Here is a 26,369-nt window from a genome sequence, read left to right on the forward strand (position 1 = left end):
AAGGAAATGTTCAATAAAAAGGTTTGCAAAGGACAGAGAATTAACATTAGTCCATGGGACCAAAATTCATCATCTGGCTCCTACTGCAAGTCTCTCTCCACTCAGGCCAAAGGATAGTTTGGTGCAGAAGAAGAGCTCCATTTTGCCTATCATATCTGGAGCTCTGTGCAGCTGACAAGATACAGGCTTAGAGGGAAAAACATTTAACTTTTCAGAAATAACAGCATGCAGACTAGTAGGCACGTGCAAATGGCCATTTTCAGATTTATAACTCAGCCAGATCTGACATGAGAACTATTTCCCCCCGTAAAAATTTTCAATCCCTATACTCAACAGTTTAGAGCTATTTTTTAAAAAGTGAAAAAACCAGAATGCCTATTTTTCCCAACCACTTTCATTTTCAAAGACTGCTAAACTTTGGGTCAAACTTAACCCTGAGATGGAATATCAGCATGAAAAATGCAAGGCCAAAAAGTTAGCTTGGTAACTTTATATGCAACTGAAAACATTTCCTATGATGGAAAGAAGTCACTATTGCTTCCCCCTTTAATACAGACTCTAACATCATGCTGGCTTCTAAATTAGTGTTTTGGCATAGATCTTAATTATTGTTTACTGACCAGTGATTAAGATTATGAACTTGTGTGGCTTTATTGACTAAGTTGGGTACAACAATGGAAGCATCATTCTACCCCCATCCAGTTGTAGATTTGTTATAGCTTAAAATTCACATTAACCACAAATTCATACAATCAACATCAGGCAGTGTGTTAATTTGAGATTGGAATAGACAATTTCATATCTCCTTACCAGAACATGCAGGGAAGAGACACTTTTACATTGCAATTCTCATCAGTTTCATCGCTGGACTTTCTTCCCTCCCATTTAAACCAGGTCATTTACCTGTTCTTTTTAGTCTTAGAATGGGAGCCAGATGGCCAGTTGCACTACATCATTGACTTAAACCCCAAATAAGACAGAGAGAAGTGGTAATGTTAGCATTGTACAACAGTGCCACAATTTACCTACCTTCTTGGAGGGGTAACGTTACTGGCTCAGTATCTGTCCAGCAGTACATACCAGCCTTCTTCTAGACTATGATAAGCTGTGCAGCATTGTACCGGCTATAGGCAAAAGTACTACAATAGTAGCTTTACCAAGACCAGGGAAAACTGCATCATAGTACAAAAGACTATGAAAGTGTTAACATTCCATATTGAAGAGAACTTACACGAGTTTCAAAGAGAAATTGCATGAGTTTTAAAACAAGGGTATAGATTACTGATGCCCTCCAGAGTCTGTCTTTTGAATTTAGTCATTTAAGAAATAATTACATCACTAATGTAAACAATATAAACATACCAAAAACTAAGTATGATTTAAATACATTTTTGATGGTACAAAAGAAAATCTTGAAGGTGTCTGTACAGTTTTTACAATGTGGGAATCACCAATGTATTTACAACATGAAATGGGGAAATACCTTTTTTGTGCAGAGTAAAATTATCCGAAATAATGTCAATATAAAAATCAATATCAGCGGTGTGAGGCACTCCTGAAGATGGTGGCATTAGGCATGCTGTCCTTTGGTACAAGTCCCATCGCTTGGAGAGCCGCAGTTGCTGCTGTGGCTTTAGCATGCTTCTTATTAAGGCTAGGAAAGCTAGGCCTGTATTCATGCCCATTAACCATCACCTGTTTACAATAATAAAAAGAGATTTAACCAGCTGTTTGTTACTACTACTGGAAAAGTTTGTTTATAAGAGCTAGAAGGAGCGATAGGTAAACTTCCTATTAAAGGTAGACAAAATCCACCTCTCTCCTCACCTGCAACATGCATGCACGTCCTCACTCAAATGATATTTATAGAGAAAACTCCACTGGATCTAAATGCTGAAAGACAAGCAAGCGCAAACGATGGGGCTGCACTGAGGATGAGGAAAAAAGATTCCTCAAAAACACCAATTCATGAGCTCGTCACTATTATTCAACGTACAAGGGCATTCACTGTTTTCCCCATTCTCTATATTTTATGTATTTCTCTCATGCTGACACACTTAGCAACAGATGGAGCACCATGAGACTATATGGGACTCACCCAAACCGTATAAACAGCATTGGTGCTCATCACTCACAAAGACAGACTGAGGGCCTGTGGCGCAGTTTTTAAAACCAGCTTGTTTTGGCATACTCCCGCGCACAAACAGGACAGAGCGCAGGAGACTTAATAAATTTGTCTAACTCTAACTTAACTTTTTTTTTTAAACTAACACTAAGACTATATACTAACTATACTCTAATTGCCAACGAAAACATTTATATTACTACGCAGGTACTAATGAGGAGAAGAAAATGTTCCAACTCTAGCCATGCAGCAGTAAGAAGAAACTGAGGGGGTATTGACCCACACACCACATAAGATATCGGACATACCACGTGTACGACACGAGCCGTGCACGCAGGTCGACGGACACTGTTTTCAAGAGTTCCAGCTCTGACACATGGCATGCATGCGCACCCACGATGGAATCACATAGGGACCAGCAGTCAAAGAAGAAACTGTCTCTTCACTTCCCTATCTCTGTCTCATTTTAGATATGGGTATAATTCAGGTGCAATATGTTATTAATATTTATATTCTAGTAACTCCAAGGCCCCACTTAGGATTGGGGCCCTACTGTGCAAGCACAGAATAAAAGACAGTCCCTGCCCCAAAGAGCATATTACCTAATTATACAAGACACTGATAGACAACATATAATGAAAATGTCAAAGGGCCAATTAAGATCTCTTACTGGACCAACTTCTGCTGGTGAAAGAGACAAGCTTTTAGACCTGAAGTAGAGCTCTGTGTGGCTCAAAAGACATTATCTCACCCACCTTGTCTCTCAAATATCCTGGGACTGACATGGCTACAACTACACTGCAAACAAAGGTTCAAGTTTCATTTAAAAAACCCTGCCCCACCTAACCCTTTCTCCCCCTCACTTGTCACTGTTATACCAAATACACTGGGCCTGCATCTATAACTAACTGGAGTCTACACAGCAGACTTCAGTTGCAATTTAGCACTATTACAGGTCCACCAATGAAAGCTGTTGCACCGACACTGGTATTTTTACCATCATATCAGCCAGGGATACTTGAGACTACCTTTGAAAAGGGCTCAGAAGCTCCATCATGTGATACAGAAAGGAGCAGCTTGCCTCAAATCATGTTATTAATCGTGTTCATTACAGTAGTACCTAAGGAACTAAGAATGGGGTGCAATTGTACTAGGAGGCACTGTACAGTCCCTGCCCCAAACCAGGGGCAAACCAGGTTGCTAATTAATGTATTTAATAAAGATCTATGAAATAAGACTCAGATGGGGACCTATAGTAGCTGAGAGACTGTCTTTCTCCCTACATTCTCTCCAGGCAGTCGTGGTCTGCCGGTTCGCTTTTGCTTCTTGTGACTGAGCACTGGGACTAGTAGCAAAACATCCTCAGTGGGGAGCCATTTTGCTGGAATCTGCACCTCAGGGGCAACAACAGAACAAGTGTTTGGCAAATTTCATGGGACAGTGCAAGTAGTTTTTGTTAAACTACTAATTTATTCTAAGACAATTTTAGGAGCCAGATAGGTACTATTTTAGACCTACATTTCTAAACCCAATACTTTACGAAGCCCAGGACTTGACACGATAAAGGTAAATTAAAAATATTGGTAAGAAACTACCATGAATGAAGAAAAAGTGTATGCCTGAATTTCTTCTTTCTATATGCAAACCTTTGAAATTAAGCATAGAACAAGATGTTATGGCCTGGATTCCTGTAAAACTACAGTGATCTTTTCCACAATGCCGGAGAATTTTTCTCCCAGAGGGGAAGAGACATCTCTAATACATTTTTGTGATCTATTTCTCTCTGTCAGCTCTTTAGTGGAAGAGTAGACATTTTCAATGGCAAACATTAATGCAAGATTCAAGTGGAAAGACAGTAAGTTGGGCTAAACTGACTAAAGAATAAAAAAGGGTTAAATCCTGCTCCACAAAAGCAGTTCCACTAAAACTTATTCATGGGATGATGGCAGGTAGAATTTGACTCCAAATTAGTTTAACTCATTTAAATAGGAAGTGGGAAGAATGTCTCTTAGCATCTTCGTAGTTAAAAATGTGTGCAAGTGTTTGCAGGTTCTGGGGTTAGACTGTAAGCTCTTTAGAATAAGGACTTTGTCTTCCTGTGTGTTTGGACAGTGCCCAGCACATTGTGGCTGCTACTGGAATACAAATCAATAACATTACTACTACTAAATTTACCATTTCTAACTGAGTACTAGACAGGTCAGAAAAGGGAATTCAAGCTTACCTTGAAGATAAAATGTTTGCGGTGATCAGGCCCACTATCATCCACCAATACGAATACAGGTGGTGACCATCTTCTTTTATTACAGATTTCCATCAATGCAGAAACTGGATGTTTACCTTAAATATATCAATGTTTTATTTCTAAATTAATTCCAATGTTATTCCTAGATAAGTTACCTTAAATTAGATATTTTAAAGGAGTAAAAAAATGGCCTTACCTGAAAGATCCTTCATCACACTAAAATGTCCCGATCTCTTTTGTGTCTTTTCTCCCACTGCAACAAGACCTAAACAAAATATGAACCATGTTTATATCTTGTGTTACTTTCTACCCCTACAGACCTGATTTTTGCATTGAGATCTTACAATTGGAGCATGGGTTTCTCTCATTCCATCAACCAAGTAACAGCCTGCATAATGATACCTTACCTTGACGATGCCAACTATAGCACAATCACCAATTCTAAAACCTTTTAATTTCTTCCTTCATTTCAACGATATTTTTATTTCACACCATGCCATTCTTCTCAACTTGTTCCATTAATTGCTCCACTGAGGCTGTATCTAGTATGTCAGCCACTAGAAAGTACAAAGCACACCAAGGAAGGCACTCTTCCCCTGGCAGAGCTCAGCACTTCACTGCTCATGTCACCTTTGGGAAAAATACACAGCAGGAGCTGAACTAAAACTCAAAAGAGACTCACAAGGGTAGGGCACCTGTAAGCCACGTGACATCTTCCCCCATGTACTTAAGTAGTTGAAACATTTCCCTTTTAAATTAAAACTTTAAGCTTGTTGAAAAAAAAATCTTTGTCAACAATACTTCATGCTACAGAGTCATTTGAGGTAATTTGTTAATACAATGGTTTCTGGGTCTCCTATGTGTTGTCTTGGTTTACAATAATCAGAGTTTTCTTGTTTCTGAATTCACAGCCATTTACACTGAAGTCAATCACATCTGGAGGAACATGATGCATTGTCTATGGCTGTGTTTACATTATAGAGACTATGTTGGCATAGCCCCCAGTGCAGATGCAGTTTACACTGCATGAGGAGTTTTTCTGTCGGTGTAGGAACACCACCTCCCTGCACTCTTCTGTTGACAAAGCTGCATCTACAATGGGGGATTTGTTGGCATAGCTTTGTCAGTCAGGAGTGTGATCTTTTTCCAAACCCCGTCTGACATAGCTAAACTGATACAACTTTTCAGTATAGACCAACCCTGCAAGTAGCAGAAATAAAGGGTGGGATTATCAAAATTGCTGTAGTGATGTAGGCGCACAAGTCCCATTGAAAGTCAATGGAAAACCTAACCTGCTACAACTGTCTGTTCTCAGAAGGAAGGACAAAAATGAAGTAGGTAATTAAAAAAAAAAAAATCATTCTGTATAGTTCTAAAGCAGAAGCTATCAAACTTTCATTCTGTGGATTACTTTGTGTAAGACATCCTCTCATGAGCCATGTCCTCCACTCCAACCATCCAATCCCAGGATATTAAAAGGGTAAAATGAAACAATCTGCCTCTAGCATAAGGAAATGTGTTAGGTGACCCACCATTTTCCTTTAATATAACTTTTTACCCTCATGAATTTCAAAAATGCCTTCACTCTTTAGAGTGACACTTTTAGATACATAAAGAAATAAAACGTTTGAACTACGATGGCTCTGAACTTCTTTTCTTTCAATCCTCTCATTTTATTTTTCTTGTTTCTTACCTTCACTTGTTTCCTTTCCTGGCTTTTGGGAATGAAGGGAATAGAGGGGACATACTGCAGTTTTTCACTCCTGTTCTTCAGTTTTTTTTTTGTTTTTTGTTTTTTGTTTTTTTTTAAACTCACCTCCTCATTACCGCCATGCCTTCACCCTCAGAACTTCAAACATAGCTTATTTCAAGGGATTCTGGCCCCAAAATTACCCCCAAATTCAAACAAATCTGATGTTTCTTCCTTTTATTTGTTGACAATTATTTACATCAGAAATAATAATCACAAAACTGAGGTTACAGGAAAAGTCATCTACAATGAAGGGAGGGATCCTACAGCATTTTAGCTCTCCTTCATGAATAGTTTGTTTATTGCATTTTGGGTCCTTGTTACATAATATGTTTCACATCTGACAGGTTGAGGTATGGTCCAACTCTAATGGGCAGAAGAGACGTTCTGCTTTCCACTGCCAACTGAAGCAGTATGTATTTTACACCTCTCAGCTGCTGAGCAGGGAGCACGCATAGCTTATTGACAGCCAGCAGAGCACAAGGATAGCTTAGTTGTTGAGTGCTGGCTGTAGACCTGGAAGCTGCCTGGGAATACCTGAATCAATTGCAGAGCCATAGGAAAGGCTGGCAAGCCCTGGATTCACACCTTACTGCTGTTTTCCAAAATAGCTTTTACTGAATAAAGTTAATTGACTGTCCCTATATGTATGTTCCCAGAAGTCAAAATACTCACTATTTTTGGGTAACTTTAGACAAGATTTCAAAAATTGTTTTATTTTATAAGAAGGGAAGAAGAAAATTACTTTGTCTTTTTAAATTTTCTAGCCAGACTACTGACCCCTTTTTTAAGATAAAGTCCCAGTCTGGCTTTCAGCAGTACACACACATTAGTTGAGGCTGTCCTCAACCCTTCCCTTACATCTTCTTCTTATTAGTTTGCACAGCCTTGGCACAGATCTGGCATTTTATAAATAATAGGATCAATACATTCCATTGCACTTTATTGCCCTCCCAATGTATCAAGAATCACTTCAACCAGCTATTGTTTAACAACCCAGGTTGATTCTTCATTACCTTAATATAAGGCACCCATGTCAGTTTAGCCAAATTTTAAAAAGCACTTTCCTCTAACAATCTGGGCTTTATTTTTAGGGAGCCTGTTGGAAAGGATTACAGACATGAAGGGATGCAGAATTATCTATGTGATAAAACTCAAAACAGAAAGAAAAAAACAAAAGGATGAAATTAAAGTAACCTAGGGATCTCAGAAAGAATATCAGTATTTGTAGATGAACCTATATTAAGAAAGGGAAGATAAGATGCATGGAAAGAGCTCTCCTCACTAAGATGGGTGCCAGCAGTATTACTGATAACTTTGCTTGTATTCTATACTCTCCTTCTCTACCTCTCTGGCTATCTTACTAACAGTAAGCTCTTTGAGGCAGTGAACACTAGCACAGCAAGGTCCTGATCCCAGTTCAGGTCTTCAGGCTTTACCACAATATAAATAATCATTGGGACTGACTGCCAAACTCTACAGATGTTAAGAAATTCCAACGGATACCACAAATGCCCCCAGGCACTCAAGAAAGATTAGCACCCCAAATCATGGTTGTGAGGCTGTCAGATAACCCATTCTGCAGGCTGCTCAGAAAAAGAGAAATGGCCTTGGAGGAATTTTAATTTATTTTATTTTACAGAGCTATATAGTTCTTCCCTGATGCCTGTGACATTACCCACATTAAACTCAAGGAACTGTTATCAGCAATGAGAGCTTTACAGGACAGAGCTACTGAAAAGGCTGTGCTGCAGCTTAGTAAGTTGAGGGCATTGCCAGAGAAAGTTTTCTTCCTGGAACATCTGTCAACTAATTCTTCTCCAAACTCTCTCTTTCTCTCCCGCCAATTTGGCAAGATGTCTGAGAGAAATGAATAGTTATAAAGCAGGTTTAGCCACTTAATGTGTAAAACTCCTATTTGTTTGCACTGCTTCCTTTTCTATATTTTTTGACTGTTTCATCACTCAGTTATGAAGCCATTGGCTAAAGGAGCTATAAACTTTAAACTTATTCTTATTCTCATACTAGTAAAATGAAAGAGTAAGGCCTTGTCTACACCTAAAAAATAAGTCAACCTAATACTGGTCGATTTACAGTCAAACAGTCACTGCTGTAATCTGAGCGGGGCTGATGTCCACACTGCCTTTCTTGGGTGGGTAGAGCGCATCTTCACCAGGAGCACTTCCACCAACTTCAAGGGCAATGTCGAGAGCTGAGAGCCCCATTTCTAGCTGGGAGCAGGAACCAGCAGCCCAGGCTTGGGCTTTCTTGTCAAATTCACAGCTCCAGCAGTCTTGTCAATTACAGATTTAATGAGATCCAGGGGATCGGTGAAATTAACAAGAATGACTGCCCCACAGCCAATGTAAGGGGATGCAGTGTCATTGCCCTAACTATGCCAACAAAAGCCCTACACCTCTCAGAGGTGGTTTTAGTTTGTCAAAAAAACAGGGCAGTTTTGTTGGCAGTTTTGTTGACCAAAGCTGATTTTGGTTAACAAAACTCTCTAGTGTAGACCAGGCTTAAGACTGAGGGTCTCCATTTCCTGACTCCACACAGACAATTTTTACAATTCTTGGCCTACAACACCTTATTTTCAGTGGTTGACAGGTACTTAGAGATTTAGTGGAATGCTCTCACTGTGGCAGTTAAGGTCTGGTTTTTAGTATCTGCAGTTTTCACTGACTTAACAGCACCTATGAAAATCAGGCTGATAGTGTTTAAGTTTACGTGCTTTGTTTCTTTTCTGAGTGCAACTATGGTTGAAGGAAAACTCTACGCCAAATGTCTGTAAGATTAAATGTGATCTATGTAATGTATTACAAGCTCAAAAATATTTAGGAAACGACTGATAAATATTTGGCTTGTGGCTTAAGTAGAAAACCAATGTTAATCTGATTTACTAATGCACATTATCAAACAATATGGGTGAAATCCTGACTCTACTGAAGTTAATTGGAGCTTTGCAGCACATTTTAAAATTTTAACTTTAAGAGCTTGAAATTTTTCTTTGTGAATCACAGTATACCTCAACATGCATTCTAAAATAAAACTGTTGCTGAGTTTGCATATATATAAAAAATAGCTGACTGTAAGCTGGGCAGCTCATTTAAGCCACAATAGGGTCCTGATCCTGCAGATATGCTTATGGATGTGTTTAAATGGAAAAGTAGCCTCAGTGACTTATATGGGAGTATTTATGGCTTTAAAGTTAAGCTCATGTCTAAACATACCTTCAGGAGGGTGTATGGGGCCAGTATCAAAACCATTATTTTTATTATAATATTTTTATAGTAAAGTATGTATTACAGTGAAAATAACTGCCATATACTAAGATCATTCTAGTCTTTGCTATAATAGAAAGAAAACCATTATCAGTTTTATGGTGTTTTAAAAGGTTCAAGGAAAGAATTTACCTTTTCGATCAGTCTTAAAATCCACTAGAATAGGCTCCACAGTTCCTTCTTTGTTTTTTCCTAATCCCTCTCCTTCTCTCCAGCCCATTTTTCTCATCAGTTGGGCTCCCATTCCTCCGGTTACAGGTGCTGCTCTTAAGAATTGATCCTATCCAAAGAAAGAGAAGTAAAACAAGTCCTAAAGTTAGCACTCGATTTTAAAAAAATAACTGGGAGCTTCCAAAAATGTTTCTAACAACCTTTCATAAATCAATTCAAGTGAATATACCTTAGCTTTACATACATTTACATATCTTGTATAAACCAGAGTTCACAACATACAAGTTAAACACATAATTTATTCAAAATATCAAACTAAAAACAGCTTAAGAAAATTTTAATGAGATCCTTTAAGTAAAAAAATGGCAATTTTAAACATTGATCCATTTCAAACACGTGTACTTAATAAAAAATAACCGACGTTTACTTTTAAACACTCTACTTTGGTTCCAATGTATCTCTTCTTATCTTGTGAAAGGAGACAGTGTTAATTGAATAACTAGCAACATTTGTGCCAAGTGTACCTAGTTATTGAACAAAATACAAGCAAATTTAGTAATGACATTCAAATACTGTTTAGGCACATTTTAAATATGAATAATGCTTCCCCATTTTATTACGCAGCAGTTACACATACACGTTTTACTCTGAAAATCCACATAAAACAGATACAGGCGTTTCTTTAAAAATGAACGAACAAAAAAAAGGTACTTAGCCACACAGTTTAGCAGCAGTATTTGTAATATCATTGTCTCAAATCATCATTACATGATAGTTGTTACGTGTCGTAGCTTATCAAATAGAACTTTTAAAAATCTGTTTTGATGTAAAGAACTTTAAAAACTCCTTAAATGTTTACGTACCTAGGCCTCGATGGCCGCAGTGTTGTGAATAGTAGGGCTGGCATTGACCGTGGCAAGAAGGCAGCTACAAGGATTTGACCCTGAAACAAGTTTCCATATAGAGGGGTGAAAGTTCACAGGTTATTCTGTGAACTATCATCTCTCCTCTGCCCCACCCGCTGACCCAAGTAAGTCAGTCATTTCCCTCACAGCAGCAAATTGCTTGACTTAATATACAAGGTTACACATTGGTATTGATAACGCAGTCACTTATTCTCACACAGTAGGTAATAGATACAATGCCTAGTGTTTCTGAAGCAACTTTACATATGTTTCAAAACAATGATAAGTTCACAGAACTCTTTTTTCTTTATTGTTTTTACTGTGTTTGCAGTACTAAATATTTCTCAGATTGGAAGAGATGAAGACAGATATTTCCTTGGTTTCAACTTATGTATATAAAACAGAATTAAAAGTTTTCCTTTTCCAGACTAAGAATATATGTATTCTTAATCAAAATGATTAGCCTCTCAAACACAGGCAATTATGGCACATACCAAGGACATATGCATCATAATCCCCACACACACACACTTCCTGTTCATAAAAATTCCTGAACATGTGTAATAAGAATAGTTTCCCTAATATTTACCTATATAACAACAAAACAAATATCTAGAAATCATGCAACTGGATGTTGAGTTTAAAAACAAGGTGCTCTGATGGAAGGAAGGGTAGACAGAGGCTAAGTTTACCTCTCTGGTTCAACTTTTGATCGGTGCAGGCCATGCAGTTTACGTGTACGCAGAAACAAGTTAGCTGATGTTCGATACCAACTGCCTCACTCTATACACCTAGAATGGCTTTTACTTACTTCCAGTTTCATCCTCCCCTGTCTTTTCCAGGAACCTCTCATAAGAAAAGGTCAACCATGCAGAGTATGATACAAACCCCAGTCAATGTCACCCAGGGTTCCGATTCCTCTTTTGTACCTGCTTTGCAATGATAGAATTTTCAACATCAACATCTGTTTCATTATCACCAATGTGTATTCAGTTCACAAACAAGAGTGGGAACAAGTTCTTGATGAGGTCACTTTCATGTTAGAGTTTTCCCATTACATTTTCAAACAAACTAATTTTGGAAAAAAAAGACTCAATATATACCCATTTCGTAGTTTAAAATGAAGGCATTAACTTTTGACAGAAAATATCAAAGCCTGAACAAATCCTAAACGTAGAAAAAAATCTCCTAAATTTCTCTAAACTTTAAAAGTGCAATTCTACTTCAAAATGACTGTAAACATGGCATCATCTTACTCAGATATGAATCTGAATACACAAGAAGCAGATCTGCTGATTTTAGTGGCAGCCCACATTTTTACTGCTTTTCACTCCTGTTAGTACAACAGAACAAAGTTAAGAATGAGAGCTGAATTTTATTCCTTCTTGTGCTTCATTAACAAAGCCATTTAACTACACTGCAGTCAGTTATACCTGCACAACCCTTTTGCAGGCTGCAGAAAGTTTGCTTCTCAGACATCACCACTAGAAATAAAGAGGTCAACTTGTCTCAGATCCCAGTTAAAGAGAACAAGTATAGCAGGCAGAGGAAAAACAAAAACAAAACTTTTTACTTATAAATGGAGGATAACTGAAATAGAAATCACTGAAAGAAGCATAAAACCATAAAATGCCATTTGTACAGTTACATTCAGAGTGAAATTGCACTTTAAAGTGAATGTGAAAAAGAACATTTATAAAATGTTAATTTTTTTAATTAGATAATGTAATGGAACTAACAGCATGGTCTAAAAAACTGAACAAAGTACTTGAAATGACCAAGTTCCAATTTCACTCTGCCATCGATTTGCAGGGTGATGTTGGAAAACACATCCACTTCCACTCTCTTTGTCTCAGTTTTCTAATCGCCAGACAAAGATAACACTACTTCACTCACCCCCTTATCTCACATTCTTTCCATGTTTGTAATGAAATTGGAAAATATTTTTTTAAAAATCAAATTATGCAGGACATTCAAAAGATTCAAATTCCTTTTTATTTTTTAAATTAGACAAGCATAATACCAGACTAGACAGTCCAATAGTATCAGGTATAATATGTTCCTAATATTTTTTATTATCACTGTCAAATGAGTTTCATAATAAATTAAAAATAAAAGTTCTATTTCCCATTTAACCACTGTCTATTCATAAATTGTACTACAAGAGAAATTGCTCATCAGGATGACACTTCACTGGCAACTTCTCACCTGTTAACCTCCAAGCCCTCCTATGCCAGCCCAGACAAGTGAGTACATCTCCTCCTACTAGCAGATGAGGACAAACAAAGAGCTATGTTCTTGTGACATCACTTCTCCTATAAAAGGAGGCTGGTTGGCAGGCAGATCCTGCTCAAATAATTTGGAGAACTACTAATCCTTAAAACTACATTAGGAAAATAATTTCGGAACAGTTTCAACTCCAACAACAAAATAAGAATAAGCGTGGGATGCCTAGGCTGGCACAGGAGGGCTTAGAAACCAAACTAACAGATAAAAAATTACAATTTTACAGCTCTATGCTATGCCAACAAAGGCCAGATAAATGGGAACATCAATAACAAGAGAAAAGATGAGTACCTTACCAAAAAAAAAAATAGAGTAAAGGACTACAGTGAGCAGACCTGCCTACCAAAGATGGCAGCAGCAAAGCCTGAAACATTAAGTCCAGAATGATTTGAGATAGTATGTAAATATGCTTAACCGGATGCTCTTTACAGTTCTAGAAGGGAAGAATCCCTTCCTCTTCTGTCAGTGAGGTAGACATGATGTTGAAGGAATAAGTCATCATAGAAAACAAAGCTGCTTTATCCTGGTCAATGGTTCATCTAACACAAGACATTGAAGCTTGCAGATTGCTAAGCCTTTTGTGGTTGGGACTCTCAAAACCAACAACAAAACAAGTGATCTGACTTTCTAACCACAAGATAGCCAAGGTACACAAAGCTCTCTTCACAGTGAGTGCTTAACGGGACCAGTCAGAATAAGGAGAAGAAACAGCCTTGTGGATGGGAGAAATCAACTTGGAAGGAAATTGAGAGCAAGCTTAATTACAACCTTGTCCTTATGAAAAATTTGTCAGGGTTCTCTGTATTAAGGGTCTTACAGCTCTTTTTCTCTCCTAACAAAAAAAGCAAACTGAAAAAAAAATGTTCACCCCTCTTTAATGGTTTGAAAAGGAGCATATGAGAGGGCATTTGGCATCAAATACAGATCTTATAGGCACAGAGAAAAAAGTCTCCACTTTAGCTTGTCAGCTGTCCTAAAAAATATTACCTTCAACAGGGCTTTATGGAAGAATGCTCTAACTTTGTCTCTGAGTATTATAGTGGCTTGGACTCAGAAAGCCAATATTCCAGACCTTTCAAAAACAAAAAGGAATTTCACAAGTAACTGGACAAACTTTCTGGCCTTCCACCAAGCCTGAAATATCCCTAATCTGCTTTGGGACATTAATCAAGTAGTTCAGATAAATCCCTCTTAACGCAGGTCCACTCAAGAACCAGGGATTCTCCATCCTGAACTGTACCCACAGCGAGACATAGTGGGTGATCACAGAAGAGATCCAGCCAGTTACAGTGCTACCACCTCTCGAGCCAGGCCAGGAATTCCAGCCAGGCCAGGAATACCAGGATGATGATCTCCCTGAATTTGACTATCTTCTGAAGGACTGCCTATGGTAGGCCGGATAGGGAAGATACACAGCAGGTCAAACTCCTACAAGTGAGAGTTAACACCTGCTCCCATGGCCAATGAATCCTGGACTCTGAAGTAAAAGGCCTCTATGTTCCCATTCATCCAACCTACAAAATTCTAAAAAGCATCTATCAGTTTGAAGGACTATTTGCCACCTGTTTGTACAAGGGTATAACTGAGTGCTTAGTTTTATAGGTGGGCTTTTTGTTTTTAGATAGTACAGAACACAAAGCATTGGGTTTTTTTGATTGTGTATCTTCTGGAAGTGATAATGTATCATCCCTTAGGGCTGTTATCCTGGGAAGACTTCTGCAAAAATATGGGTCTTCCATTTCACCATGAAGGTACTGATTATAGTGATTTCTGTTGGACGAAAACTCCACTGTAAAGAGCCCATCACAAAGGAAGCCTTATCCCCTGCCACCTAAAAACTCTGAGCAGTCACTTCCGGAATTTCTGTTGATCATAGCTGTTGTGCTGGGCCAGAGAGAAAGAAGATCTATGAGGCATCAGAGCCAGTCCATTCTGAGGGCTTTGAAAATTAAATCCAGGGACTTGAAATGGATTCAGTACTGGATAGGGAGCCCACGTAGCAACAGAACATCGGAGTGTCTTGTTAAACCACCTGGCCTTCACTTTCATCCCCAAGCATAGCACACTGTAGCAGACAAGCCTGAAGGTGATGAGCACGTGGATAACTTGAAAGACTGCCTCGACTTCTTGCAAGATCAGAGACGGACAGGCAATTCTCCATTCAAGAGGAAGGTGATAACACAAGAGTTTTGTTGTTTCTTGTCTCCATCTACTGGCAGAGGGGTATATAGCACAAGGGAATGTGGAAGAAAGGATTTTACCTTTTCAAGACGTCTAGTCTTAAACACAGCTTTATCAGAGCCCTGAAAATGCCTTGTTTTAAGTGATAGCACAAATCAACAAAAAAGCCATTATACTGTGCCAAGTGTTATAAAAAGAACCCAGGTAATAAAATGCAAACCTAAAAAACACCTCATTTTGGGGAAAAAATGTATTTGTTGTATAATAAACATGGTAGAGTTTATTGATCTAGAAGAAACTGGTGGCTTTGGGAAAGTCTAAACAAGAGTAAGCCTCAATAGAACTTGCTTGGCCAAAATATTTTACCTACTTCCCCTCAAATGACATTTTGTACAGCAACATTCTATGTTTAGTTTACTTTTCTTTTGTTGCAAATCATCAAAGATAATTTATTCTATATGTAATAGATTAATTATTTCACATTTGTGAACTGATTACATCATTGATGATAAACTGAAACAGAAAACCACTTTTCAGAAAAAATAATATTGGTCACAATTGTATCAATGAAACCTACAGAATGTTGATGTCCCTTTAGGAATACTGTTCAACAACCCAATGTCCAAACCTTATGAATCAGTCACATTGCTAAAACAAAAGAAAATAAACACACTGCTAGTTGGAATGTCACAATTATTCACTCTGTCGTATTAACCATTTTAAGTAAATTAACTTACAGGCCACACAAAACTTTATTAAGGTGAAGTTAAGTTTGCAGGGTCATAGTTTGAATGCAAATTACCTTCCAAAAATACTAGTTTAATTTTTTGAAAACCAAACCTTAGAAACCGAGGAAACGCAGACTTAAAGTTGCATTTCTCAAACAAGCAACCCCAACTACCTTAGCTCCCCTAGTAGATATGCCAGCCTACCATCTTCTTTGTATTTAGAGGATCAAAAATGTACAACACACAACATTGGTTGTACAATCTGTTCCATACACACCTGTGAGACTAAGTGTGATGTCTGCATATGGAGACACACTAGCTCGGTCTCTACTGACAATCAGATAACTGATTGACATGTGGAATTATGCCTCCAGCTCTCTGCAGAGCAGGACCCTTAGTAAAGACAGGAATTATTGTTTCCAATTGTAACAGAATTTGTAACATTCCGTTGTGTGTACTGTGTATGACTGTAAAGACAGCCATAAAGCAGCAGTACCACTATATGGCTATGAATAAGGCATTCTACTTTTGGTGATCACTAACACAAATTTAACATTTCGTTATGATGGATAAGGGAACATGAGTTTGATTTCTCAGGGCATCACTACATGAGCAGAGTTAAGGCAGCTCCAGTATCTTGCCTGAAAAATGCAACCTGAACTCTGCATTTACTGGTTAGTTCGGTTTTTTAAGCTACTGTTCCTGAAAGATAATATGCACTCAAAACACACTGTGCCTGCTTTACCTTTTGTGTGAGATTTTCCCATCTCATCCACAGGACTGAGGGCCCACCTTGTAAAGTTCATCAACCTTCTACGTAAGTTTTGTGAGGCTTGTCAATAGTCCCACAATTCCTGAAAGCTTTAGACTTGTATGGGCCCTCAAAACCCTGTAGATAAGGTCTGTGATTGTGGTCAACTGTTAACCCCAGGAGTTTGGTGGCCATACATGGGGAATGGGGCAGCCGAAAGAAGCAAAGAGGTCAACCTGAGAAATAGCTCAGCGATGCAGGAGAAAGTGTGGGGGAAGCACTAGTGCCTCCCTGGCTTCTCCACCTAATGGATTCTCCTATAGTCTGATAAAGAAGAGTTCTGCTGCTGCAAACCACAGGATGTTTGTTGGCTAGAGAAAGGAGGTAAGTGCTAGTGCCTCTCACTGCCTGCTCCTCCTACATTCACTGAATCGCTGCTGAACACCACATTCTTCATCTGGAGTTTTCTGTTCCTGGCAGCACCCACGTCCTCAAGCCGGAAGTCAGCTCTCTCCATGCTTCTCCCAACAGAGATGTGGTCATCTTTCGAAAGGGACAACGCACTCAGGAGCAGCTCACGAGTGCAGGAGAAAAAGGCAGAGGGAAAACACACCTGCCTTCTCCACTCCATGTATTTCGTTAAAAGATAGTCCTGCAATTGCAGCCACAGAAGACGAAAGAACCTCAAGAAACGAGAGACAGCTCAGAATAGGGGGCTTGGGAAAAAGGAGATCAAAGGGACATTCCCCATCCTTGTCCTGGGAATCTCCTGAGGTATGCAGGAAGGGAGAACCCCAAAACGCCTTAGGAAGGTTTACTGGCCTCTTTCACAAGCCGTTTATTGAAAAAGTGCTCCTTTTCTCCTCACTGAGAAACCTCTCTGCCGAGTGGTTTACATTTTGAAGTCTCTCTCTGCTAGGGTAGAGACTATTTTTTAATAACTGGAGCCCATATTCTGAAACAATGTAGCAAATTCAAAATACGTTTTTGAATTAAGACTTTAATAAACTAAATGTTGGTCCTCATCCCTAGAGCTCATCAAGATCCTAGAAATTTTCCACCTAACAAGTATCTCTTTCCTTTCTATTGTCTTCCTACAAAGTGTGTATGTTTGGGTGGAGGGTGGAAGGGCAGTAAGAATTTTGAACTCTAGTGAACACTTCTATTTTTAGTGCGTTGGAATTCAAGAATCTCTTGTCCAGTTCATGTCAAATTTCTACCTAAGCTTCAAAGCTAACTTACTAGTTTTGAGAATCCTATGACTTTTTTTTTAATTTTAGAAGAATAAGCAAAATCAGTCTTGTAACAAACTCAGCTGCTGCAACCTTTGCCAGAGTGAGTGCTGTTACTCATGATTATTTGCCTGTAAAAATAGAAATCTCATGGATTCCCCAGTTTTATTCACTGAAACAGAACTTGTTCAACATTTATTTTCAAAGAGGAAGCATGAAATATTAACAAACTTACAAAAACGTAAGAATGTATGACATTTCACTCAGGTAATGTAATTTCTCTTCAGTAACAATATCAAGGTGCTTGATGATATTAAATCAATAAACCAACTGCAACCCCTATTTTAATATTTCAAAATATTTGGCTCACAGAAATGGTGTTATATAATGCAAACAGAGGCAAGAAAGCAAATGGATGGAAGTAATCCAAACAGAACAATTCATCTTGGAACAGAAGTTCTGATCCTGTACCCATTGAAGTCAATGCCAAAACACCACTGAATTCAATTACATCAGGATCAGGCTCTGACCAGTACATCTCAAAGTGACTAGCTCAATTGCGGAGCTACCACTGCACCCATACCCAAGATTATGGATGTCATTTCAGCACAACATCAACAGTAACAGAATGTATGAACCAATCTATTTCAAATATCGGCCACACGTTTTGTTTTTTTTTGAATTTCCATAATGCACCTATCAAGCTCTTTAGGCATCAGAAAAAAAATGTTCAGCTCAATACCTTAACCCATAGCTAGATAGGCATAACAACAATGCATATCTAGGTTGAACGCATATAAATTAAGTCCATTAAAGCTTTAGCATATTTTCCAAGTGCATTGTAGTAGACTGTTAACATCTTTAGTGTGCCATTTTTCTATCTTCCAATAATTTCAATGGTATTTATCATGTGATATTTGGACATATCTGTCTGCATATCATCTACCTTTCTAATCCAGGCTTGAGGACCACTGTTGGACAACTCGTCTGAGGACAAAATCTGTGCTCCAGTACTTCCTGTGAACTGGCCCGGCAGAGAGTTTGACTGCGCCCAGGCATCTATCTATGAGACAAAACATCATAAAAAAATAAAAATCTTCAACTTCTCCCTTCAGATTTCAAGATCCATGCAATTTGTTTTGTGAAACGGAACATTTACACACACCCCTTAAAAAAAAAGTCACTACATAGTTTTAATTTAGATTTTTTTTTTAAACTTTAAAACATTTAAACCATAGAGCAGGTGTGGCTAACCTGCAGTTTGCGAGCTCTTTGCTTCTCTGAATGCAGCTCTTTGCATGCGCTCTTTGTGGCTCTTTGCTCTGAAATTGACAAGCAGCTGCAGAGGGGAAAGTGAAATTTACAAGCTGCCACCAAAATTGAGGGATTACTGCAAATTGTTGGTGGAGGGTAAGAGAGGAGGGGAGCTTGTCAATTGAGAAGTGAAATTGACAAGCTGCCACTGAAAATGAGAGATCAGCGTGAATTGTAGGCGGAGGGTAAGGAAAATGTGGCTCTTTGCATTATCAACAGCTATTTTTTGGCTCTTTGTCTCTGACTGGTTGGCCACCCCTGCCATAGAGTAATCATGAACAAGTCACTTCCCTATTCTTCATCACCTTACTACAACTGCTTTCATCACTTTTGTCTTTTGCAGACAAGTAAAAAAAATTAATACTGTCTTCCCCACCTCTCCTTCACCATAATTATAATCTCTTCTAGGACTAGGAAAAACCATTTTTGGTCAATTCCTTAAATCAGACATGTGAAGCAGAAAAATCACCAGGTAAACCATTGTATGCAGTATATATCCAAGATTTTGTTTTACTATGAAAGATGTTTTAAAATGGCATTGTCAAACTCTTTATTGTCTTTCAATGACTCCCACATGAACTCTGCCTACTTTTTTATACTGTGCTCATCACTATTGTTCTGGGCATGTATTTACAAATAAATCATCACCTTTTAACTTCCAACGCTGTAAACTCAGCCTGGAATCTGAAAATCAATTTGGTTTTTTTCTGGCTTATGTATCACCAACAATAAATACTCTGTGGTAAAAATTTTAACTAAAATTGTCACATTTGAGTGCCTAAAGTCAGGCTCCTAAAATCCATATCTGGGTATTTACGGAGAAAATGGCCTGATTTAAAAAGGTTAGCATCATCATTTTTCACTGACTTCATAAAAGTTTGATGAAGAAAAAACAGCGCAACCCACCTGTTCCTGTGCACGATTTAATAAGCACATGGCCTCTAAGTCAAATGTATTTTCTGTAAGCCTCTTCTGAGCCATTGTTCGTTCATTCTTGCTGTAGAGATGTCCACAGTCTAGGAAGAAATACAGCTTATTTATTTTTTAAAACAGATTGACCACAAAAATTTGCTCTTGATGTAGAAAGCATGTATTGTAAAATAAAGGAGATATGCTACAAAGTTGTCTTATGCATTTGAAAGTAGTAAATTGAAATGGAAAACAGATTTAAAAAAAAAAAAATCATCTGACCATTGCTTGTTAAACATGTATAGTCTGAGTTTTATAAAATTAATAGAAACTGTGTGGGGCTAAAGTACAGTATAGTGGTATTACTTTTTGCAGTTATAGCATAATCATAAATTGGTCATCATTCATTGACTTAGTAAGCTTAAATTTTATATTTATTTTCAACAAAGAGAAATATAGAGCAAATGGCTCCAGGTTTATAAAAAAAGAAATATTTTTTAAAATGCTATAAATCATCTATTTAACCTTGTCAACTACTAGAAAGCAGAAATAATTAATTAAAAGTAAAGGTCAGGTGCCACAAAAATTTAAGCACAATTTCTTTATAAAGTCCAGTTCCTGTTAAGATTCATCTCTTAATACACACTATGTAGTGTAACTTTTCATATTCATATCACATGCATTTTATCAACCTGGTTTTAGTCCCACTCATCTACTTAAGACCTCTTCTCTTTCTCTCTCAATCACTTTGCTTTTCATTTCTTCAAAAGGATGTACTCATTTCTGCTCATTCACAGACAGCAAGCACCTTTAATTCTTAAACATGTTTCAGGATTCTTCCCCACCAGATGCAGTAGGACTTCAAAGGACATGTTGCTCCAGTTAATTCAAATTATTCTGAGGTGTACCTAAAACCCAAAGGCATCCAAAACACACTACTGAACAGAAACAGGGACACAATTTTAAGAGGGCAGGCCATGTAGATATCAATTTCACAGTGAAGAAGAGTGGTTTGAAAATGGCCTATTGGTGGATAACCATGAAACACTGCTGTTTCCTACCACTTAACCTGAAACTACAGAGATGATGGCAAATGGCTGATTCTACTATATCAAAAAATCAGTACAAACCAATATTGCGTTGAGATACAATGCAGGAGTCCAAATTCTGGTATTGTATTTGGTAAGTTAATTCACTTGGAAAGCATAGAAAAATAAGGTTTATTTAGATTTTGTTCCTGTACATAAACTATTACCAAATCAACAATAACAGTAACTGTCCTACAGATTTTTAAAAAGGGCTTCCTTTTTGTCTTTTTCTCTCAAAAACTCTGCTGGTATAACCAAAACATTATACAAGGTTGTAGTACAAGGAGGGAATTTTTTGCCTGAAGGGTAAAAATAAACAAACAAATGTTTTTATGCAGTCTTTCCTTGAGTGCAGGGGACTGGACTAGATGACCTCTCGAGGTCCCTTCCAGTCTCACACTTCTATGATTCTATGAAACAAAAAAATTCTCCTGCCAAAGATAGCACACATCAAACAGAGAAAGTTATGCAAAGTTACAATTTAAAGGGACACAGTTAACAGAAATTTGCTCCAAATTTAAATTTTGTAAAATCGAGCTTTTATAAAATTGAAGACCAGAGGAATTTTCTTCTTAAGTCCATTGACATCTATTTTTACATATTTCCTTTGTAGTGTGAAACCTAGACTTTGCTACACTGAGCAGCTGAAAATAAAACACCATTAACCAAAATAGAACCAGATTGCTGGCACAGAAAATTATCAAATTTTGGAGGGGTTTATTAAATAGGCACTAGTGGAAACACAAGGGGCACTCAGGACAAAGATACTGTTTAGAATGCTAATTTAAATCTCTCTCTATATCAGGTAAAGGTTCCACTGTAAATTTTGTCCGAACTTCTGAAATCACAGAAATAAATTCTGCAAAATAATGTCAGAGTAAGGAGTTAAATACAAATACACACAGAGCAAAAAATAAATGATACATTTCTATATGCCAATGCAAGAAGCCTAAATGCAAAAATAGGTGAACCAGAACGTCTTTTAATAAAAGAGGAATCTGAACTAGTATCATAGACATTAGTGGGTTCTAAACCAACTTCAACCACTCAGGAGGAAGACATAGCTGGATCAACTAAAACAGCTCCAGGCACACCTCTGCTCAATACACATCAGTGGTAAAAAACAAAAACAAACTGTTAAGAGGTACAAATACGGGATAGAAAACAACAAAAACAATATAAAGCAATTATATAGTATAGTGGTATACTTGCACTAATGCTATGTCTACACTAAAGACCTTACAGCGGCACAGCTGTACTGCTGCAGCTGTGCCACTGTAAGGTCTCCCATGTAGCCTCTCTATGCCAGCGGGAGAGAGCTTTTGTCAGTCAAACTTACGTCAGTCAAGAGAGTGGTTTTTTTCACACCCGACTGACGAAAGTGCTAATGTAAACAAAGCCTTAGAATACTGTATTCATTCTGGATCACAGTATCTCAAAAAAAGAGAGACACATAAAGGGTTCAGAGACAAGTAATTGGAATGGAGACTTCTGAATGAGGGAAACTGAAAAGACTGAGACAGTTTACTTTTTAGAGAGGAGACAGAAATAATCAATATAATGAATGGTACAGACAAGGTAAACTGTGTGTTCCTATCTAGCCTCTCACATACTATAAGAAGATATTCAAAGAAATTGAAAGGAAATTAATTTTAAACTAATGAATACATACTTTACACAGACACAATTAACTCACAGAACTCATTGCCACTGAAAATCATGAAAGCCAAGAACTTAGGAGGATTTGAAAAAGGATTCAAAGTTCATATGAAAAATTAGAACATCTAGAATTACATAAAATGGAATAATTAATTTTTATACACAGGACATAAACCTTCATGTTTAAAAGGGAAAGGCGATGAGCATTCACTGTCTGGGTATTAGGAAGAATCTTTCCCTATGGGCAAGTTATTCCATAATTGTGCACTGTGTAGTTTGTTGTACAAACTATCTGTGAAGCATCTGGAACTGACCACTGTCAGACACAGGACAATGGACTAGATGGACCTGTAAAGCAATTCCTATTTTCTGCAGAAAATTGCAAATATAAAAAAGCAGCATAAGCAATGACAAAGTTAATTAAAACAAATTCCACTAATAATCATCTCAGGTGTTAATAAATGTGTTTACAAATATTCTTTTTTGTGTTGACAGTGCCACTTAAAAAATTAACATTAAAGTTTATTAATGTTTAGCTTGTAGTCAGGATTCAGGAGAAAATTTTTCTACTCACCAAAATGTATCTTCTTTTCTAAAGCCCCAATCCAACAATGCACTTAGGCATGTGAGTAGTGCACGCAAGTCAGTAGGACCACTCACAGAGTTAAAGTATTATATACTTCAGTGCTTTGCTGGATCAGGGCCTATTAGCAGACATCTTAGTTAGAAAGAATTTCCCCGCATGATCGGTCACTATATTTGAGACAGTAGTGAGTTGTAGTAGGCCAAGATACTCTATGGCAGCTTTGGGTCTTCGAAAACGCTTAAGAGTATGAAAATACATTTTTTTACTTGACTAAACAATATTCTTTTCAATGTTCCACCCTCTGTAGCAGAACTCTTGCTCTCCATTTCTGAATTCCAACACTAACATTGTCTCCACAGAAATTATGCAAAATTTTGCAGCACTGAGGACTATTTTGGCAACAGGAGGCAGACGGGTATGCCCAATTGTATTTTGTGGGACTGCTGCTGTATTTTTTGTTACACGGACTGCACAGATTAGTGAGGGGTGTGCAGAGTATAAAACAGGTGCCTTTCTCAGTTTTGAAAATCTACAGTAAATAAGTAAATCAGTAAATAAATGTTCTCATGGAATATTTTCTGACTTGCACAGTTCACTGCAGAATAAGATTCCCCCCACGTGCTTCCTTTGCTAGCTGCCACTAAACTTCCCAATAGGCCCAGCATCTTTAGTACATAAAGAATCTACTCTTCCCTCTCCACCAGCATTCATCTTTTCCAGAGAAATACTGAAGCTGGGGGGAAGGCAAAGGACCATATTTTTTTCCTCCCATCTCCAACCACATAATAGTCATATATTTCTGCTAAAATGGTCAGCAGTAAACTAGTTACTGGGGGCAATTTTGACAACTTATTCTGAAGCTAATTCAGTAAATTAAAAAATGTCTCACAAATTAGGCATGACCCTCCCATACCTGACGCCAATGTGGACCGCCCTCTGAATTTTCACAATTAGGCTTTATAGTTAATAACTTAATGAGACGAATGGGACGAATCTACATTTGTTAGATCTATTAGTCAAGCTCCAATAATAGTGTGCTTGGTACTGTACAATGCAAAGAAGAAAATATGGTCCTTGTTCCAAGAAGTGTACAATCTAAAAAACAAATCATTCAGGTACAAAATGTGCTGGGATGGCCCAGAGGATGGTTCTATCTCAAAGTGAAGCCAGGTGTGGCTTTTTGTTTTTAATAGGTATGCGAGCAATTCTTAGGTAGATAGGATGAAGGGACACCATCACCTTAAAAGAAAAAATAGCAGATCAGCAGGGGGACACATGTTAACTGCCTTCATCAACTGCCTAAACCTACTAACTACGGAAAAACAGAGCAAAGGGTTGGAGAAGATGGGTTCTCAAAAAAAAAAAAAAAAAAAAAAAAATCTAAAAATTTAAAAAGTGAACACAGGGCAGCCAAATCAGACAGAAATGCCAGGGCTGAAGAAAATCAAATGGCTACTGCCAAGGCAAACATTTGCAAGTTTATTTTCGAGATTAAGAAGACAGGATCTGACAACCCAGCTTCTTGCAGTAAAGAAGGAAGTTACTGACTTGGGATATCAAATCATTGTGCTCAAGAGTGGACTAACAGAAGCAAGTGAGAGACAGAACTGCAAAGCTGCATAGCACTGATGGAGCAGAGAAAGAGAGATGGAGTTTAAATAGGATCCTATAGGAAACAGAGTGAGAAGAAACACCATTAAAATTAAGGGACTGCCTGAAAACACTGAAAGAGGAAGCCAGTATGCAAACACTTCAATTGCGGATTTGTTAAACCTCAGCTCTCTGGAAGGGCTGAAAGCAAAGAGAGCAGATGCAGCACTGATACCCCCAACTGGACTTAACAATAGTAACAGACCCAGAGAAATCTAATTATGAAATTTCACTATCATCAGTAGAAAGACTTAATTAGGAAAAAAAAGCCAGACAGCATTCAAAGCTCATACTCAAATGCCACAAGCTACAATTTTTCTATAACCTCTCTGCCCCACTAACCTTAAAAAAGAGGAGTGTGCTGGGAGAAATTACACCACCATTCAGGAGGAAGATATTTGCTACAGATGGGGATTCCTATTTAAGTTTTCTTTCAACTTCCAATACACAATAAGAGACTTTACACAAGGGAAAAAATACAGTCCAGTCACATGGAACAGAACTCCAAATCTCAGACACACAAGCAGATACTCCAGAGGTAGAAACCAAGGATAAAATGCTGGAAAATTCCTGACAGATGGTGAAACCCAAAAAGGAGGATAAGAAAAGAGAACATACTGCAATGGCAGAAATGAAGCTAAACAGGAGGGATTTCTTGGGAGTCATCAAGAATGAACTGCTGTAAACTAACTATATATAGGTGTGTGTTAGAAGGGAAATAGTATGAAATGCCCATCAACTGGGGTGATCATAATTCTGTGATAGCGGTGTTCTTTATTTTAAAAAGTAGAGAAAATAAAGGACAATTAGGGACAATGGGGAGGAGGGTTCCAGGTATGGTGGTGATCAGAGCAAACAGAGAGGGAATGGGGAAGAGCCTTCGGCAGGGTTCTATGTAAATCCCCTCGTGTAACTCAACTGATCAGATGGTAATCTATCCCTAAGGGCAGAAGTAGCTCCTCTGGATTGAAGAGAAGTAATCCAATTGTTCATGGGGAGAGTATGAGGATTTAGCAAAGCACAGTCGTTTGGTGTCTGATTACAAGCTATGTTGGTATTTTATTTCTGGAATTAAAGGAGCAAGGGGGAAAATGGAGGGAATTATCACAAGAATGGCTCTTTTTTTTTTTTTTTTTTTTTTTTTTTTTTGAAGTAATGTCTTTGAATGTCAAAAGGCTAGATAATATCTTTAAAAGAAAAAACAAAACAAAACAAAAAACTACTCAGATTATTCTAGTTCATGAAATGCACTTTCAGGAGGGGAAAATTATGGGTATGCAAGGTAACTTGTTTCAGCAGACATTTTTTGCTTTAGCCAAAGAAAAGATAAAAAAAATAGTATTTGCTAAACATGTAGCTTTTCAGATTAATGATCAATTTAAGGATAAGGAGGCATGTCTTATCTTGTCGAAAGGCACAACTGCTGTGTTATTAACAACAATGGGCTTAGTGTATGCTCCCAATCGAAAGCAAAAAACAATTTTTTTTAAGAACTTCTTTAAAAT

The 26,369-nt window shown here is 37.8% G+C and overlaps 2 protein-coding genes across 4 annotated transcripts in view; both read right to left on the reverse strand.

Moving 5' to 3' along the window:
* Positions 1-240: 240 nt before the first annotated feature.
* SON (SON DNA and RNA binding protein) lies at positions 241-18,584 on the reverse strand. The gene is made up of 5 exons (XM_067565579.1): positions 10,439-18,584; positions 9,537-9,684; positions 4,567-4,635; positions 4,350-4,465; positions 241-1,695 (listed from the first exon to the last, which is right to left on the reverse strand). The coding sequence occupies exons 2-5, from the start codon at positions 9,646-9,648 to the stop codon at positions 1,537-1,539; spliced, it is 456 nt and encodes a 151-aa protein (XP_067421680.1). The 5' UTR covers positions 9,649-9,684; positions 10,439-18,584; the 3' UTR covers positions 241-1,536.
* Positions 18,585-18,604: 20 nt separating this feature from the next.
* LOC137164650 (platelet binding protein GspB-like) overlaps positions 18,605-26,369 on the reverse strand; it is a 44,813-nt gene continuing 37,048 nt past the window's right edge. For all 3 annotated transcript variants that reach the window (XM_067565560.1, XM_067565561.1, XM_067565559.1), the window contains 2 exons: positions 19,879-19,988; positions 18,605-18,721 (listed from right to left, as the gene is read on the reverse strand). In XM_067565560.1, the coding sequence (XP_067421661.1) occupies positions 19,914-19,988 (75 nt within the window). In that variant the 3' untranslated portion in view covers positions 18,605-18,721; positions 19,879-19,913. The remainder of the gene's footprint in view (positions 18,722-19,878; positions 19,989-26,369) is intronic.

Source organism: Emydura macquarii, unplaced genomic scaffold (assembly GCF_026122565.2).
Source record: "Emydura macquarii macquarii isolate MOO-44397 ecotype Brisbane River unplaced genomic scaffold, CSIRO-AGI_Emac_v2 contig_2681, whole genome shotgun sequence".
In the NCBI taxonomy this organism is placed as follows: Eukaryota; Metazoa; Chordata; order Testudines; family Chelidae; genus Emydura; species Emydura macquarii.